At 43.2% G+C, this 15022-nt stretch overlaps 1 gene segment (V, D, J or C); it reads right to left on the bottom strand.

Annotated features, from left to right (window-relative positions):
* Positions 1 to 459: 459 nt before the first annotated feature.
* Positions 460 to 1046, bottom strand: LOC124108966 (immunoglobulin lambda variable 2-14-like). The segment is given in 2 exon segments: positions 460 to 839; positions 956 to 1046. Coding segments are annotated over 2 exon segments (426 nt in total).
* Between the last annotated feature and the right edge of the window lie 13976 nt (positions 1047 to 15022).

Below are 15022 nucleotides of genomic sequence, written 5' to 3'. Positions count from 1 at the left end.
ATGACTAAAAGAAAGACAGCATCTTTTCTTTTGTCCTCATTCCCTCAGTAATATCCTCAGATGTTCTCAGTGGTTGTTACTTCACCAGCAGAGACACCCTTAAGAGCAAATAGGGAGACACTGATTACAGCAAGGTGAATGCAGAGTTTATGCAGAAGGGATTCCAGGCAGGTCTGCACAATATAGGAGTAGGAGGCAGCAAGAGTGAGGTTTACCCTGAGAACTACTGGGACTGAACCAAATAGGCACCTTCATATTATTCTGCCCTTACTGTAAGGATGTGAAAAAAGTTGCACATTTAGGTACAACATCACACAGCAAATAAAAAGCTCTTGTTGTTCTTAAGAAATTATGTTTCCTTTTGCACTTTATGGTAGAACAAATTGGAACTGATAAAGAAGTGAATTCTCAGGGCTCTGTGCAATGTAGCCCTCTCTGTGCAGGACTGAGGAAGCATCTTCAGAGTGAAGAGGAAAATGTGAACTCAGGGCAGGTTTTAGACCCTCTTCCCCATGAACTTGGAACACTGTGTAAAGTGTGGCTGCTTGTATAGGAGCAGCAGTAATAATCAGCCTCATCCTCAGGCTGAAGTCTAGAAATGGTCAGAGAGGCAGTGTTGCCAGACTTGGAGCCAGAGAAGCGATCAGGTATCCCAGAGGGACGATTAGTGACTCCATAAATCAGGAGTGTGGGGGATGATCCTGGGAGATTTCGATACCAGGAGACATAATTATATCTCCCAATATCATTGCTGGTTCCAGCACAGGAGATGGTGACTGTCTGTCCTGCAGACCCAGAGGCTGATGGAGGCTGAGTCAGAGCAGACTGAGACCAGGATCCTGAAAAGAGAGAAAAACAAACTCTGGTATGTCAATGCTGGTCCCTGGTGAGCCAGAGCTGGAGAAGACACAACATTAGCCCATATTTCCTTGTGTCCCTTCCCTGGAGGTGTCACCTGTGCCCTGGGTAAGGAGAGTGAGGACAAGCAGAGCCCAAGCCATGGTGGTGATGCCCTGAGAATGTTGCCTCCTGAGCCCCCAGCTCTGGGCCTGGCTCCCCAGACCTCTCTTATCCCCTCCCCTGACTCAGAGCAGGGAGGGGCCTCCATGCAAATCTGTTTCCAGCTCCTGCATCTCCTCCCCTTACCCTTAGGTGCCTTGGACTCTGGACACTTCTGCCTTCCAGGTCAGAAAAGTTCAGTTGGAGAATTAAAACTGTTTGATGTGTGTTTCCTGAACCATGACAGATGGAACCTGTGACAGCCCTAGGAATTAAAGCTACTTTGGGATGTCCCTAACCTTCCAATAGTGGAGATTTTGTAAATATCACCTGATGATCCTTCGAACTTCTCTGTGCTGTGTGGGATGTCCTTGAGGAGCACCACACATCCTCCTCACCTGCTCAGCATCCTCTGGCCTTCTCAGTCAGGATGTGTGTCCAAATATTGTTAAGTCTTCTGCTTCAGAAAAAAAAAAATTAGGGACTGGATTTTGATGCTGAGACCTGGTGTTATTAATAGGCCTTCTAAAAGGTAATTTTTTTGTTGTACAACATATTTAGGACTGGCATCCTATTACTTTAGATATAATCACATAAAAGTACCTGTTTTGAAACTCACTACTGTTTGTGGTAAACCACAGCAACTGCTCTCCAGTCCCTGACTGCCCCCTGGTGGATTCATAGGGAAGATCCCAGCCTTTAGGGAAATGGAGCTGGGTAATCTGCTTTGCTTCCTCTCCTCAGTCAAGTCTCCATCTCAATCTCAGGACAGGCACCTCCAGGTGCCTCTTTCTTCTTTTTTATTGTTTCATTGGTGGTGCATTATACTTGCACATAATGATGGGATTTGTTTTACATATTTGTAGATGCACACAAGAAAACAATGTAATTTGGCCAGCATCACTCCACACCACCTAGTTCCTTTCCTCTACTGATATCCTTTTGCTTTTCATCTCTTTCCCTTCTACCTTTCTTTTCCTCTTTAGTGTCCACATATCACAGAAAACATAACCATTGACCTTCTTTTTTGGCTTATTTCACTTAATATAATGATCTCTAGTTCCATACATTTCCCCCAAAATAATATAATAATATAAAATAACAATAAAATAATATAATTTTATTTTAGTGGCTGAATAAAACTGCATTGTGTGTCTCTCTGTGTGTGTGTGTGTGTGTGTGTGTGTGTATATATATATAATCACATTTTATTTATCCATTCATCTTTTGATGGACACCTAGGCTGGTCCCATAGTTTGGATATTGTGAATTGTGCTGCTATGAACATGGGTATGCATGTATCAATATTGTATGATGGATCGGGGAGAGGAAGATGGCGGCGAGGGGAGTGCATTGCCCCCGTGTGCTCCTTCACTGTGTGGGAGTATGACAAGTCAGGAAGGCTAAAGGCTATCTTGTTAGGAATTTCCAGCAATAGTGGGGTGCTCCGGAACCTGGAGGAAGGATTTCCATCGCACAAGGATCGGCTACAGGGACTCAAACGCCAGAGGTTTGTCGCACGGAGGGTAACACTGCTTATTCAGCAAATCGCCCCGAGGCTAGAATCTGCAGCGCGAGCTGGGAAACGAGGAGATAGCGACGCAGGGATACAGCGCTGCAGTTTCTGCCAGCCGTGCAAGCACCGTACTCAGGGCTGAATTCTGGGTTTGAGACGGGGGAAAGAAGCGGTCCATCTCGGTTCTCCACACCGGTCAGACCACAGAGGAGGCCAGCAGCCACCATGTTGGAAAGCTGACGTCACCATCCCTGTTTTCGACTGACCGCAGCTCATTCAGCCATAGAACAGGTAAATTCAGGCTGCCATTCGCCTGCGGCTTGCAGACAGATTGCTAGGGTTCAGTGCCTGGGGGCTTCTTAGAACCTGATCTCATTGGAGCGAACACCGAGCGCGGGGTGGCTGAGTTCCGGCTCCCGGAACCGCCCTGGCCCAGGGCTGGGGAGCCTGTGGAGGCTGCTTCTTGGACCCTGCTCCTATCAGAGCATATACCAAGTACCAAGCGGCCAAATTCCGGCTCCCGGAACTGAGCCCGCGGGGACTGCTTCTTGGAGCCTACTCTTATTGGAGCTTACACCGAGCACGGAGCAACCGACTTCTGGCTCCCGGAAATGCCCTGGCCCAGGGCTAGGAGCCCACGGAAACTGCTTCTCGGTCCGGGTCCTGCTGAGGGCCGGTCAGGACTCACCCGTTGCTTTGGTTGCCCAGCAAGGGGAACGAAATGCTGCCATTCGCATAGGATACCAACATGGCAGAGATCTGATGTCATCAGAAAGCGGCGGAGGAGAGAACTTCATCAATACCAGCGGCGACAGAAACAGTTGGTCTCCTGGTAGGGGGAGTGAGGCACAGACACCCGAGTATCCTCAATTTGTCGTCGAGCCAGAGGGGAGGAGCCAGGCCGCCACCAGCCTGCGGAGCAGGCGCAGCGGCTCGCCAGTGTGGTGACCGCATGACACCAATTGGAGAGGGGGCAGAGCGGAGCTGCCACCCGCACCCGCAAGGTGGGCAGACCCGCGACCCAGTGGTACATGGGCGTGGTAGGAGGGGCAGGGCAGAGCCGCTGCCCGCGCTTGCAAGGTAAACAGACCTGTCACAGACTGGCGGGTCAGGCCCAGTGGCCTGCCAGTGTGGTACACACATCACCCCAACTGGAGTAGGGGCAGAGCAGATCGTTCTCGCATGCCCGGATCAGGCCCTGATGGTGTGGTGGCCACGTGACCCCAATTGGAGAGGGGGCGGAGTGGAACCGCCACCCGTGCCCGCAGGGTGAGCAGACCTGTGACCAACCTGCAGATCAGGCCCAGGGGTCCGCAGGCGTGGTAGGAGGGGCAGGGAAGATCCGCCGCCCGCGCCTCCAAGGTAGGCAGACCTGCGACAGACCGGCGGATCAGGCCCAGGAGCCTGCCGGCGTGGTACACACACCACCGTAATTGGAGTAGGGGCAGAGCAGAGTTGCCACCCGAGCCAGGAACAGGCCCAGCGACCTGCAGGCGGGGTAGTCACGACACCCCAATTGGAGTAGGGGCAGAGCAGAGCCGCCACCCGTGCCCGAAAGGTGGGCAGATCTGCGAACGACCAGCGGGACAGGCCCAGTGGCCTGCCGGTACGACAGACACGTCACCCCATTTGGAGTAGGGGCAGAGTAGAGCCGCCGCCCGCGCCTGCAGGGTAGGCAAACCTGCAACCGACCAGCGGATCAGGCCCGGTGGCCTGCCGGCGTGGTACACTCGTCACCCCAATTGGAGTAGGGGCAGAACAGAGCCACCACCAGCGCCCAGAACAGGCCCAGTGACCTGCCGGCGTGGTAGCCACGACACCCCAATTGGAATAAGGAGAGAGCAGAGCCGCCACCCGCACCTGCAGGAAAGATACGCAAGCAGTATGAAAAGACAAGGAAAGAAAGGACCAAAAGCAATGCAGGTCAACGCAACTTTAGAAGAGGTAACAGCTGCAGCAGATGGAATGTCAGATAAAGAATTCAGGATATACATGCTTCAGATGATCTGGAGTATCAAGGAAGACATTAGACAGCAAAATCAGACAATGAAAGATCACTTCGACAATGAATTACGCAAACAAATCCAGGAAGCAAAGGATCAACTATACAGGGAAATAGAGGTTATAAAAAACAAAAAAACAGAAATCCTAGAAATGCAGGAAGCAATAAACCAACTTAAAAACTCAATGGAGAATACTACCAATACTACTCAATGGAGAATACTTCTAAGTGTTAGAAGTATAGAACATCAGACAATGAGGACAAAGTATTTTGACTGGAAAAGAACATAGACAGCTCAGCAAGACTGTTAAGAAACCATGAGCAGAACATCCAAGAAATATGGGATAACATTAAGAGACCAAACTTAAGAGTCATTGGGATACAGGAAGGTACAGAGCTCCAAACCAAAGGAATGCGCAGTCTATTCAATGAAATAATACGAGAAAACTTCCCAGACTTGAAGAATGAGACAGAATCCCAAATCCTAGAAGCCTACAGGACGCCGAATGTGCAAAATCATAAAGAGATCCACACCTAGACACATTATAATGAAGATGCCCAACATACAGAATAAGGAGAGAATTTAAAAAGCTACAAGAGAAAGGAAGCAGATTACATTTAGGGGTAAGCCAATCAGGATAACAGCTGATCTTTCAACACAGACTCTGAAAGCTAGAAGATCCTGGAATAACATATTTCAAACACTGAAAGAAAATGGGTTCCAACAAAGAATTGTGTATCCAGCGAAATTAAGCTTCAGGATGGAAGATGAAATTAAAACCTTCCACGATAAACAAAAGTTTAAAGAATTCGCAGCTAGAAAACCATCTCTTCAAAACATCCTCAGCAAAACATTACAGGAAGAGGAAATGGAAAATAACAATGAAAACCAACAGTGGGAGGTAGGACAGTAAAGGGGGGGGAAATAATCAAAGAGGAAAACAAACCATGTTTAGTAACAGAAATAAACAAATATGGCTGGAAGAACAACCCATATCTCAATAATAACCCTAAATGTTAATGGCTTAAACTCACCAATTAAGAGACACAGGCTAGTAGAATGGATCACAAAACAAGACCCAACAATATGCTGCCTACAGGAGACGCATTTGATAGGAAAAGACATACATAGGCTGAAGGTGAAAGGTTGGGAAAAATCATATCACTCATATGGAATTCGGAAACAAGCAGGAGTGTCCATACTCATATCAAATAAAATAGATTTCAAGCCAAAGTTAATCAAAAGGGATAAAGAGGGACACTACATACTGCTTAAGGGAACCATACACCAACAAGATATAACAATCATAAATATTTATGCCCCAAACAATGGTGCAGCTATGTTCGTCAAACAAACTCTTCTCAAGTTCAAGAGTCTAATAGACCACCATACCATAATCATGGGAGACTTCAACACACCTCTCTCGCCACTGGACAGATCTTCCAAACAAAAGTTGAATAAGGAAACTATAGAACTCAATAACACAATTAATAACCAGACTTAATTGACATATATAGAGTATACCACCCAACATCAAGCAGTTATACTTTTTTCTCAGCAGCACATAGATCCTTCTCAAAAATAGATCATATATTATGTCACAGGGCAACTCTTAGGCAATATAAAGGAGTAGAGATAATACCATGCATCTTATCTGATCATAATGGAATGAAACTGAAAATCAACGATAAAAGAAGGAAGGAAAAAGCATACATCACTTGGAGAATGAACAATAGGTTACTGAATGATCAATGGGTTATAGAAGACATCAAGGAGGAAATTAAAAAATTCTTAGAGATAAATGAAAACACAGACACAACATATTGGAATCTATGGGACACATTGAAAGCAGTTCTAAGAGGAAAATTCATTGCTTGGAGTTCATTCCTTAAAAAAAGAAAAAATCAACAAATAAATGATCTCATACTTCATCTCAAAATCCTTGAAAAAGAGGAGCAAAACAACAGCAAAAGAAGTAGAAGGCAAGAAATAATTAAAATCAGAGCTGAAATTAATGAAATCGAAACAAAATAAACAATTGAAAAAATTGACAAAACTAAAAGTTGGTTCTTTGAAAAAATAAACAAAATCGACAGACCCTTAGTGATGCTAGTGAAGAGAAGAAGAGAGAGAACTCAAATTACTAGCATATGGGATGAAAAAGGCAATATCACAACAGACACTTCAGAAATACAGAAGATAATCAAAAACTATTTTGAATCCTTATACTCCAATAAATTAGAAGATAGTGAAGGCATAGATAAATTTCTTAAGTCATATGATCTGCCCAGATTGAGTCAGGAGGATATAGAAAACCTAAACAGACCAATATCAATTGAGGAAATAGAAGAAACCATAAAAAGACTACCAACTAAGAAAAGCCCAGGACCGGATGGTATACAGCAGAATTTTACAAAACCTTTAAAGAAGAACTAATACCAATACTTTTCAAGCTACTTCAGGAAATAGAAAAGGAGGGAGAACTTCCAAATTCATTCTATGAAGCCAACATCACCCTGATACCTAAACCAGACAAAGACACTTCAAAGAAAGAAAACTACAGACCAATATCTCTAATGAACCTAGATGCAAAAATCCTCAATAAAATTCTGGCGAATTGGATAAAAAAACATATCAAAAAAATTGTACACCATGATCAAGTAGGATTCATCAATGGGATGCAAGGCTGGTTCAATATACGGAAATCAATAAATGTTATTCACCACATCAATAAACTTAAAAATAAGAACCATATGATCATCTCGATAGATGCGGAAAAAGCATTCGACAAAGTACAGCATCCTTTTATGTTCAAAACTCTAGAAAAACTAGGGATAACAGGAACATACCTCAATATTGTAAAAGCAATCTATGCTAAGCCTCAGGCTAGCATCATTCTGAATGGAGAAAAACTGAAGGCATTCCCTCTAAAATCTGGAACAAGACAGGGATGCCCTCTCTCTCCACTTCTCTTCAACATAGTTCTCGAAACACTGGCCAGAGCAATTAGACAGACAAAAGAAATTAAAGGCATAAAAATAGGAAAAGAAGAACTTAAATTATCACTATCTGCAGATGATATGATTCTATACCTGGCAGACCCAAAAGGCTCTACAAAGAAACTATTAGAGCTAATAAATGAATTCAGCAAAGTGGCAGGATATAAAATCAACATACATAAATCAAAGGCATTCCTGTACATCAGCGACAAATCCTCTGAAATGGAAATGAGGACAACCACTCCATTCACAATATCTTCAAAAAAAATAAAATACTTGGGAATCAACCTAACAAAAGAGGTAAAAGACTTATACAATGAAAACTACAGAACCCTAAAGAGAGAAATAGAAGAAGATCTTAGAAGATGGAAAAATATACCCTGTTCATGGATAGGCAGAACTAACATCATCAAAATGGCGATGTTACCAAAAGTTCTCTATAGGTTTAATGCAATGCCAATCAAAATCCCAATGGCATTTCTTGTAGAAATAGAGAAAGCAATCATGAAATTCATATGGAAAAATAAAAGACCCAGAATAGCAAAAACAATGCTAAGCAGGAAGTGTGTATCAGGCGGTATAGCGATACCAGACTTCAAACTATACTACAGAGCAATAGTAACAAAAACATCATGGTACTGGTACCAAAACAGGCGGGTGGACCAATGGTACAGAATAGAGGACACAGAAACCAATCCACAAAACTACAACTATCTTATATTTGATAAAGGGGCTAAAAGCATGCAATGGAGGAAGGATAGCATCTTCAACAAATGGTGCTGGGAAAACTGGAAATCCATATGCAACAAAATGAAACTGAATCCCTTTCTCTCGCCATGCACAAAAGTTAATTCAAAATGGATCAAGGAGCTTGATATCAAATCAGAGACACGCCATCTGATAGAAGAAAAAGTTGGCTACGATCTACATTCGGTGGGGTCGGGCTCCAAATTCCTCAATAGGACACCCATAGCACAAAAGTTAATAACTAGAATCAACAAATGGGACTTACTCAAACTAAAAAGTTTTTTCTCAGCAAAAGAAACAATAAGAGAGGTAAATAGGGAGCCTACACCCTGGGAACAAATCTTTACTCCTCACACTTCAGATAGAGCCCTAATATTCAGAGTATACAAAGAACTCAAAAAATTAGACAATAAGAGAACAAACAACCCAATCAACAAATGGGCCAAGGACCTGAACAGACACTTCTCAGAGGAGGACATACAATCAATCAACAAGTACATGAAAAAATGCTCAACATCTCTAGCTGTCAGAGAAATGCAAATCAAAACCACCCTAAGATACCATCTCACTCCAGTAAGATTGGCAGCCATTATGAAGTCAAACAACAACAAGTGCTGGCGAGGATGTGGGGAAAAGGGTACACTTGTACATTGCTGGTGGGACTGCAGATTGGTGCAGCCAATTTGGAAAGCAGTATGGAGATTTCTTGGAAAGCTGGGAATGGAGCCACCATTTGACCCAGCTATTCCCCTTCTTGGTCTATTCCCTAAAGACCTAAAAAGAGCATGCTACAGGGACACTGCTACATCGATGTTCATAGCAGCACAATTCACAATAGCAAGGCTGTGGAACCAACCTAGATGCCCTTCAATAGACGAATGGATAAAAAAATGTGGCATTTATACACAATGGAGTATTACTCTGCATTAAAATATGACAAAATCATAGAATTTGCAGGGAAATGGATGGCATTAGAGCAGATTATGCTAAGTGAAGCTAGCCAATCCCTAAAAAACAAATGCCAAATGTCTTCTTTGATATAAGGAGAGTAACTAAGATCAGAGTAGGGACGAAGAGCAGGAGAAGAAGATTAACATTTAACAGGGATGAGAGGTGGGAGGGAAAGGGAGAGAGAAGGGAAATTGCATGGAAATGGAAGGAGACCCTCAGGGTTATACAGTGGAGGGGGTAGAGAGAGAGGAGGGGAGGGGAGGGGTGAGGTGGGGAGGGGGGAGGGTGGAGGATGGGAAAGGCAGCGGAGCACAACAGACACTAGTATGGCAATTTGTAAATCAATGGATGTGTAACTGATGTGATTCTGCAATCTGTGTATGGGGTGAAGGTGGGAGTTCATAACCCACTTGAATCAAAGTGTGGAATATGATATGTCAAGAAATTTGTAATGTTTTGAACAACCAACAATAAAAAATTTAAAAAATATATTGTATGATGTTTTCATTCTTTAAGATAAATATTGAGGAGTGGCTTAGCTGGATAATATGGTGGTTTTATGTCTAGTCTGTGCATTCTGTTCTGTACCACTGATTGCTAAAGTGGTTGTACTAATTTACAATCCCACCAACCTGTAAAAGTTTTCCTTTTTCTCCACATCTTTGCCAGTATTTATTATTATTTGTATTCTTGTTGACTGCCATTTTAATTAATGTGAAATAAAATTTCATTGTTTTTGATCCACATTTTCCAAATTCCTAATGTTTTTTTTCACATATTTGTTGGCTATTTGTATTTCTTTTTTTTCTGTAAAGTTTTCTGAGCTCTTTATATATTCTATCTATTAATACTGTGTCAGAAGAGTAGCTAGCAAAGATTTTTCCCCATTCTGTAGGTTTCTATTCAAATTCCTAGTTGTTTCATTTGCTATGCAAAAGCTTTATAAATTTATTCCATTTTGTTTATTAACCCTTTATATTATTTCCTGAGCTTTACGGGTCCTATTGAGAAAGTCATTGCCAGTGCCTATATTCCTGAGTATTGACCCTATGTATTATTTTAGGAGTTGCATAGTTTCTGGTCTGATACTTAAGTCTTTGATCCATTTTGACTTTTGTGCAGGGTGAGAGATAAGAGTCTAGTTTTAATCTTGTATATGTGGATAACCAGTTTTCCCAGCCTGTCTTTTCTCCAGTGTATGTTTTTGGCACCTTTGTTAAGGATCAAATAACTGTGGATGTGTGGGCCTGACACTTCCTGAGAGACACTATCTTTTCACCACACCTAAAAGAGCTCAGAAATTTTGAGGACTCACAGGACGGCCAATGGCATCAACATCAGCCCATGTGGCTCATGAGCTGTTGGAAGATGGAGCCTCCAAACACTCCAGCAAACCACACAATATAGTGAGCACAGTGTGGATTTTATCCTCACAGTCCCCCAATCCTGCTGCAGGTTCTAGGTATCTTGCCAATAATAGGCTGAGCCCTGCTTAGCAGAATCAGGGCCAGGCTGAGTCCATATCCTTGGGCCTGGTGGGTGGGCTGAGACCCTGGGGCAGCACCTGTGCAATAAGCATGGAGATTGGAGAGGAGAGGCAAACAAGCATGGTGAAAGTGTCCTTAAACTGCTTTTTCAGGCCCAGCCTGGGCTGATTTCTACCCAGGGCTCTCTTATCCCCTTGCTGGGAAAGCTATCTATTATAGTAAATTAGACCAAGCTCAGGACTGCTGCTGGAGGAAGTTGTAGTGTCCAAAGCAGGGTTCAGCCTCAGGTATACAGAAAGGGGAAGGGCAAGCTTGCAGACCTACCCTCTACCCACAGAAGTCTCTTTTCCTTGTTAGTCTCATAGTCTGGGCAGACACATCTACCTTAGTCTGTGTCTTCACCTTGCTTCAGGGATGGCCTGGCCACTCTGAGTTCAGAAGTGAGTCTGTCCATGTTATCTGAACCCAGTCTACTGATAACAGTAAGAGGCTTAGTCAGATGTGTATCCCAGTCCTTAGCTCTTGGACTGTATAGTATGAATTAAATTCCTTCCTGACCAAGTATCCATGAAATTTTTAGAAGTCCACTGTGGTGCTATAACTCTGTCCCTGTTGTGAGCTCCTCATTAAGATCTTAGGTGCTGTGCTTCCCATTTCCAGCATGCTCTGGACAGGGTCCACACTCTGTGCTTCAATACTGCCCAACAGTTACAGATTCGGCATGAATGGTGGTCTAGGGGGAGATGAGGAGCCAGGACCTCTGTCACCTTAACAGAGAAATTGTATAAGAGCCTAAAAGTTACACAGAACCCAAAATTTTCTTTGTGAGTGTCAAAGACTATGTTGTAAAAAAATGAAAACTTCCCCTTCAGGTCTCAGGTCTTGGTCACTAACTGCCAGCATGAACTAATGCCCCTGAATTTCAGGCCCAGTCCTTCCTCATGTGGCTTTGTCAGGTGGTCTCTCCATGCTGGTTTCTAGTTTCTCAGAGACAACCTTGGCTGATGTGTGGATTCAGAACATACTTCTCAATTCTAGGAGTCCTCAATCCTAGGCCCGCTGTCCCCAGAGGAGTAATTTCTCTTGTGTGTATGTCCCTTCCCATGTCAGGCTCATACTACAGAAAATGATGAACATCTCTTTGAATGAGGAGGGTCAGTACCCAGCTCAGATGTATCTGAACATTTCTCCACATGGTGGGTGGTCATGATCTGTGACCCATAGCTTCGGGTGGAGTGACACAGTACTCAGGAACTGGCTCTCCTTGGTGCCAGCTGCAGGTGTTGAGACACCTATGGTGGTGGTGAATACAGGACAAATGACACAGGCGACACCATTCAGAACCAGTATTTACTCAAATCCACTGTGGTCTGCACCACATTTCATCCCAGGAAATCTGCGGAACATGACAAGCCTCTGCTCCTCTGAGTTTCCTTGTTTCTGGTGGGGGTTGTGGTTTAGACAAATTTAGCTTGCAGTCTCAGCTGCTCGCACCTTTGCTTTTTTTATTTCTCGCATATTCAGACACTTCTTCTAAATTCAAGGCAGCAAGGATTGACTATGTAGTCCAAAGCAGGTCCATGGCATGGAAGACAGTAAATTGGGCTCCTTCTCAGAGCACTTCTGCATTTATAAAGAAAGGAAACACACTGTCTTTTGCATCATTCGGCCTCTTGAATATGGGTGTGATAGGTGGAGTTGCAATGGTCACCTTGAGGTCATAAGTCAACAAGAAAGCAAGCCTAAGACACTAAGGATGGTGGAACAGAAACTGAGAAATATTCCATGTCCCACATGGAATTGGTAAGCACTGGAAAATAACAACTGTCATATATCAGACTTGTTTTTGGAGGAGGAAAATTAGCCTCCATCAGCTCATGTGTCTGGTTTCATGCATGTGTTTTGCATTAGAAATACCCTGACACTTTGGGGCTGAGGTTGTGACTCAGTGGTAGAGTGCTTACCTAGCAATGTGTGAGGCAATGGGTTCAATTCTCAGCATGGTAGATAGATAGATAGATAGATAGATAGATAGATAGATAGATAGATAAAAGGTCCATCAACAACTAAAAGATATTTAAAAAAAAAAAAAAAAGAAGAAGAAAGAAAAAGAAATACACTAACACTCAGCTACTCCCCTCACGCTGGCCCTGCTGAGCCGGCCTGCTGGCCTGGCTCCTCTTTGGGACCCTGACAGGCAGGTGGCTGCCCTGAGGAGGCAGGGAGGGGAAGGCTGGGCCAGCTGGCAGGCTGGCAATGATGCTGATGCCAAACTTCTGCACTGCCCCCAACTGCGTGCAGAAGAGCTCTCAGTCAGACCTAGTCTTCTTCAGGTTTCCTCAGGGTCTGACTAGATTTCAGAATTTAGTGAAGAATTGTAGGAGAGCTGACTTGGAAGATAAAACACCTGATTGACTAAATATAAACATTATCAATTATGTGCAAACACTGTGAGACCTCCATGATCTGTAGAACTAATCCTCATAGGATAGTTCTTCAAGATAATGCAATACAAACAATATTTTATCTTACCACACATTTGAACAACCCACATAGTAGACATAGAAAGTGAATAAAAGAAATGGGTGAAGATGAAATCAGGACACTGAAACAGAAAAAAAAAAAATTGTTCTGAGCAGGAAAAAAAAAAAAAGCATAAAGAAACAAACAATAGCAATGCTCAGAACCCCAGTGCAGAAGAAGGGGCTGATGAACAGGATGAAGATATTTTAACTTTAACCCTTGAAGAGGAGGAAAACAAAGAATACTTAAAGTCTTTATTTGAAATTTTGATTCTTATGGGAAAACAAAATATACCTCTGGATGGGCATGAAGCTGATGAAATCTCAGAAGGTCCCTTTGTTGCAGGGCCTAACTTTGAACCTACATGGAGGAATGCTTATCTTGCTCATTGTACAACAGGGAATTCCTAACATAGAACGCTGTGTTTTGGGACAGAGTGCTGTCAGAACACTGGCAAACGCCATTCTTTGACAGGAAGAAATGCTCCTTTGACAGGAAGTTACTCCCCTATTGGTACAAGTTCAGCCTGAATGGCATTTTCTGAACTCTTGGTGTCTGTACTCTCGTAAGATGATGTGTTGTACATCAACTCTGGCCTATCATGACTGTTATATGTAAATTGGCACATACTCACTATATAAGCTATTTTTGCTACACAATAAAGTAGATGCAGTTCTCTGAAACAATTCAGGAGGGGTTTCTCTGCATCCTCAAGCTCCCCATAGTCAATTCTGGAAGGTCAGGTCCCTCAACATCCCTTTACTCCTGATAACTTTCAGGCCCTGTTGGAATGTCAGATAAATTCTGGTGAAGAGGTCCTGAGAAAATGCTTTGAGATCACAGCAGTTAACACATTGTTCTGTTAAAAAACACAGCAGAAGCTGATGCTAGAGATCTGTGAGAGCTGCATTAGGGAAGAAACCCTCAGGAAGTGAGAGACTCACAGTTCTTTTCCATTACCACTGATGATGTGGTGGACATAGCAGGGGAAGAGCACTTTCCCGTGTTGGTGAGGTTTGTAGGCGACTCTCCTAACTTGAGAGAGAAATTTGTGGGCTTCTTGCCTTATGAAGCTGATGCACAAATTTTGGCTGTGAAATTTCAACTACCATTAACTGACAAGTGGGGATTTACTATGGGTATTGTCTCAGTCATGGGACAGCTCAAATTCAATTCATCAGAGGAGCACCGTGCCATGCTGACATGTACAGAAGTGACTTTCCTAATCCCAACATGCTTTTAGCAGAGCTTCACTGTTGGAGGCCTAAGGTATATGTAAGTCACTTAATCACATTACATTTTATCTAGCAGATTGTCTTCCAAAATGAAAGTTGTGGCTTCTAGACTTTTAGAGAAATATCCCCAACCTGTCTACACACTCTGCTCTTCCTGTGCCTTAAACATATGGTTGGCAAAATCAGTGCCTGTGATGGGGGTGTCTGTTGCATTAGTAAACAATTGAGAAAGTCTGTTCTTTTTTCCATTGATCACCACAACTGCTAATAGAGCTGGACAATGTAATTTCCGTTCTTTGTCAGAACAGTGAAGAAAGGGGTAAAGAACTGAAGGAAATTTGCCATTCTCAGTGGACAGGCAGGCATGATGCTTTTGAAATTTTGGTGGATCTCCTGCAAGCACCTGTTCTATGTTTAGATGGTATAAAGAGTAACAAAAATATTAGATGGAATAACTGCATAACTGGTCGAGCATTTGTATTCTGTAGTGCAGTAACACATTTTAATTTCATCTTTTACAAGAGGCTTTGGGAAAAATCTCCAGGGACAAACTTCTGATGTC

The sequence above is a fragment of the Marmota monax genome, unplaced genomic scaffold (genome assembly GCF_021218885.2).
Source record: "Marmota monax isolate L192 unplaced genomic scaffold, Marmota_monax_Labrador192_F-V1.1 WCK01_AAM20220418_F8-fsc00414, whole genome shotgun sequence".
NCBI lineage: Eukaryota > Metazoa > Chordata > Mammalia > Rodentia > Sciuridae > Marmota > Marmota monax.
This window is presented reverse-complemented; position numbering and strand designations above follow the sequence as displayed.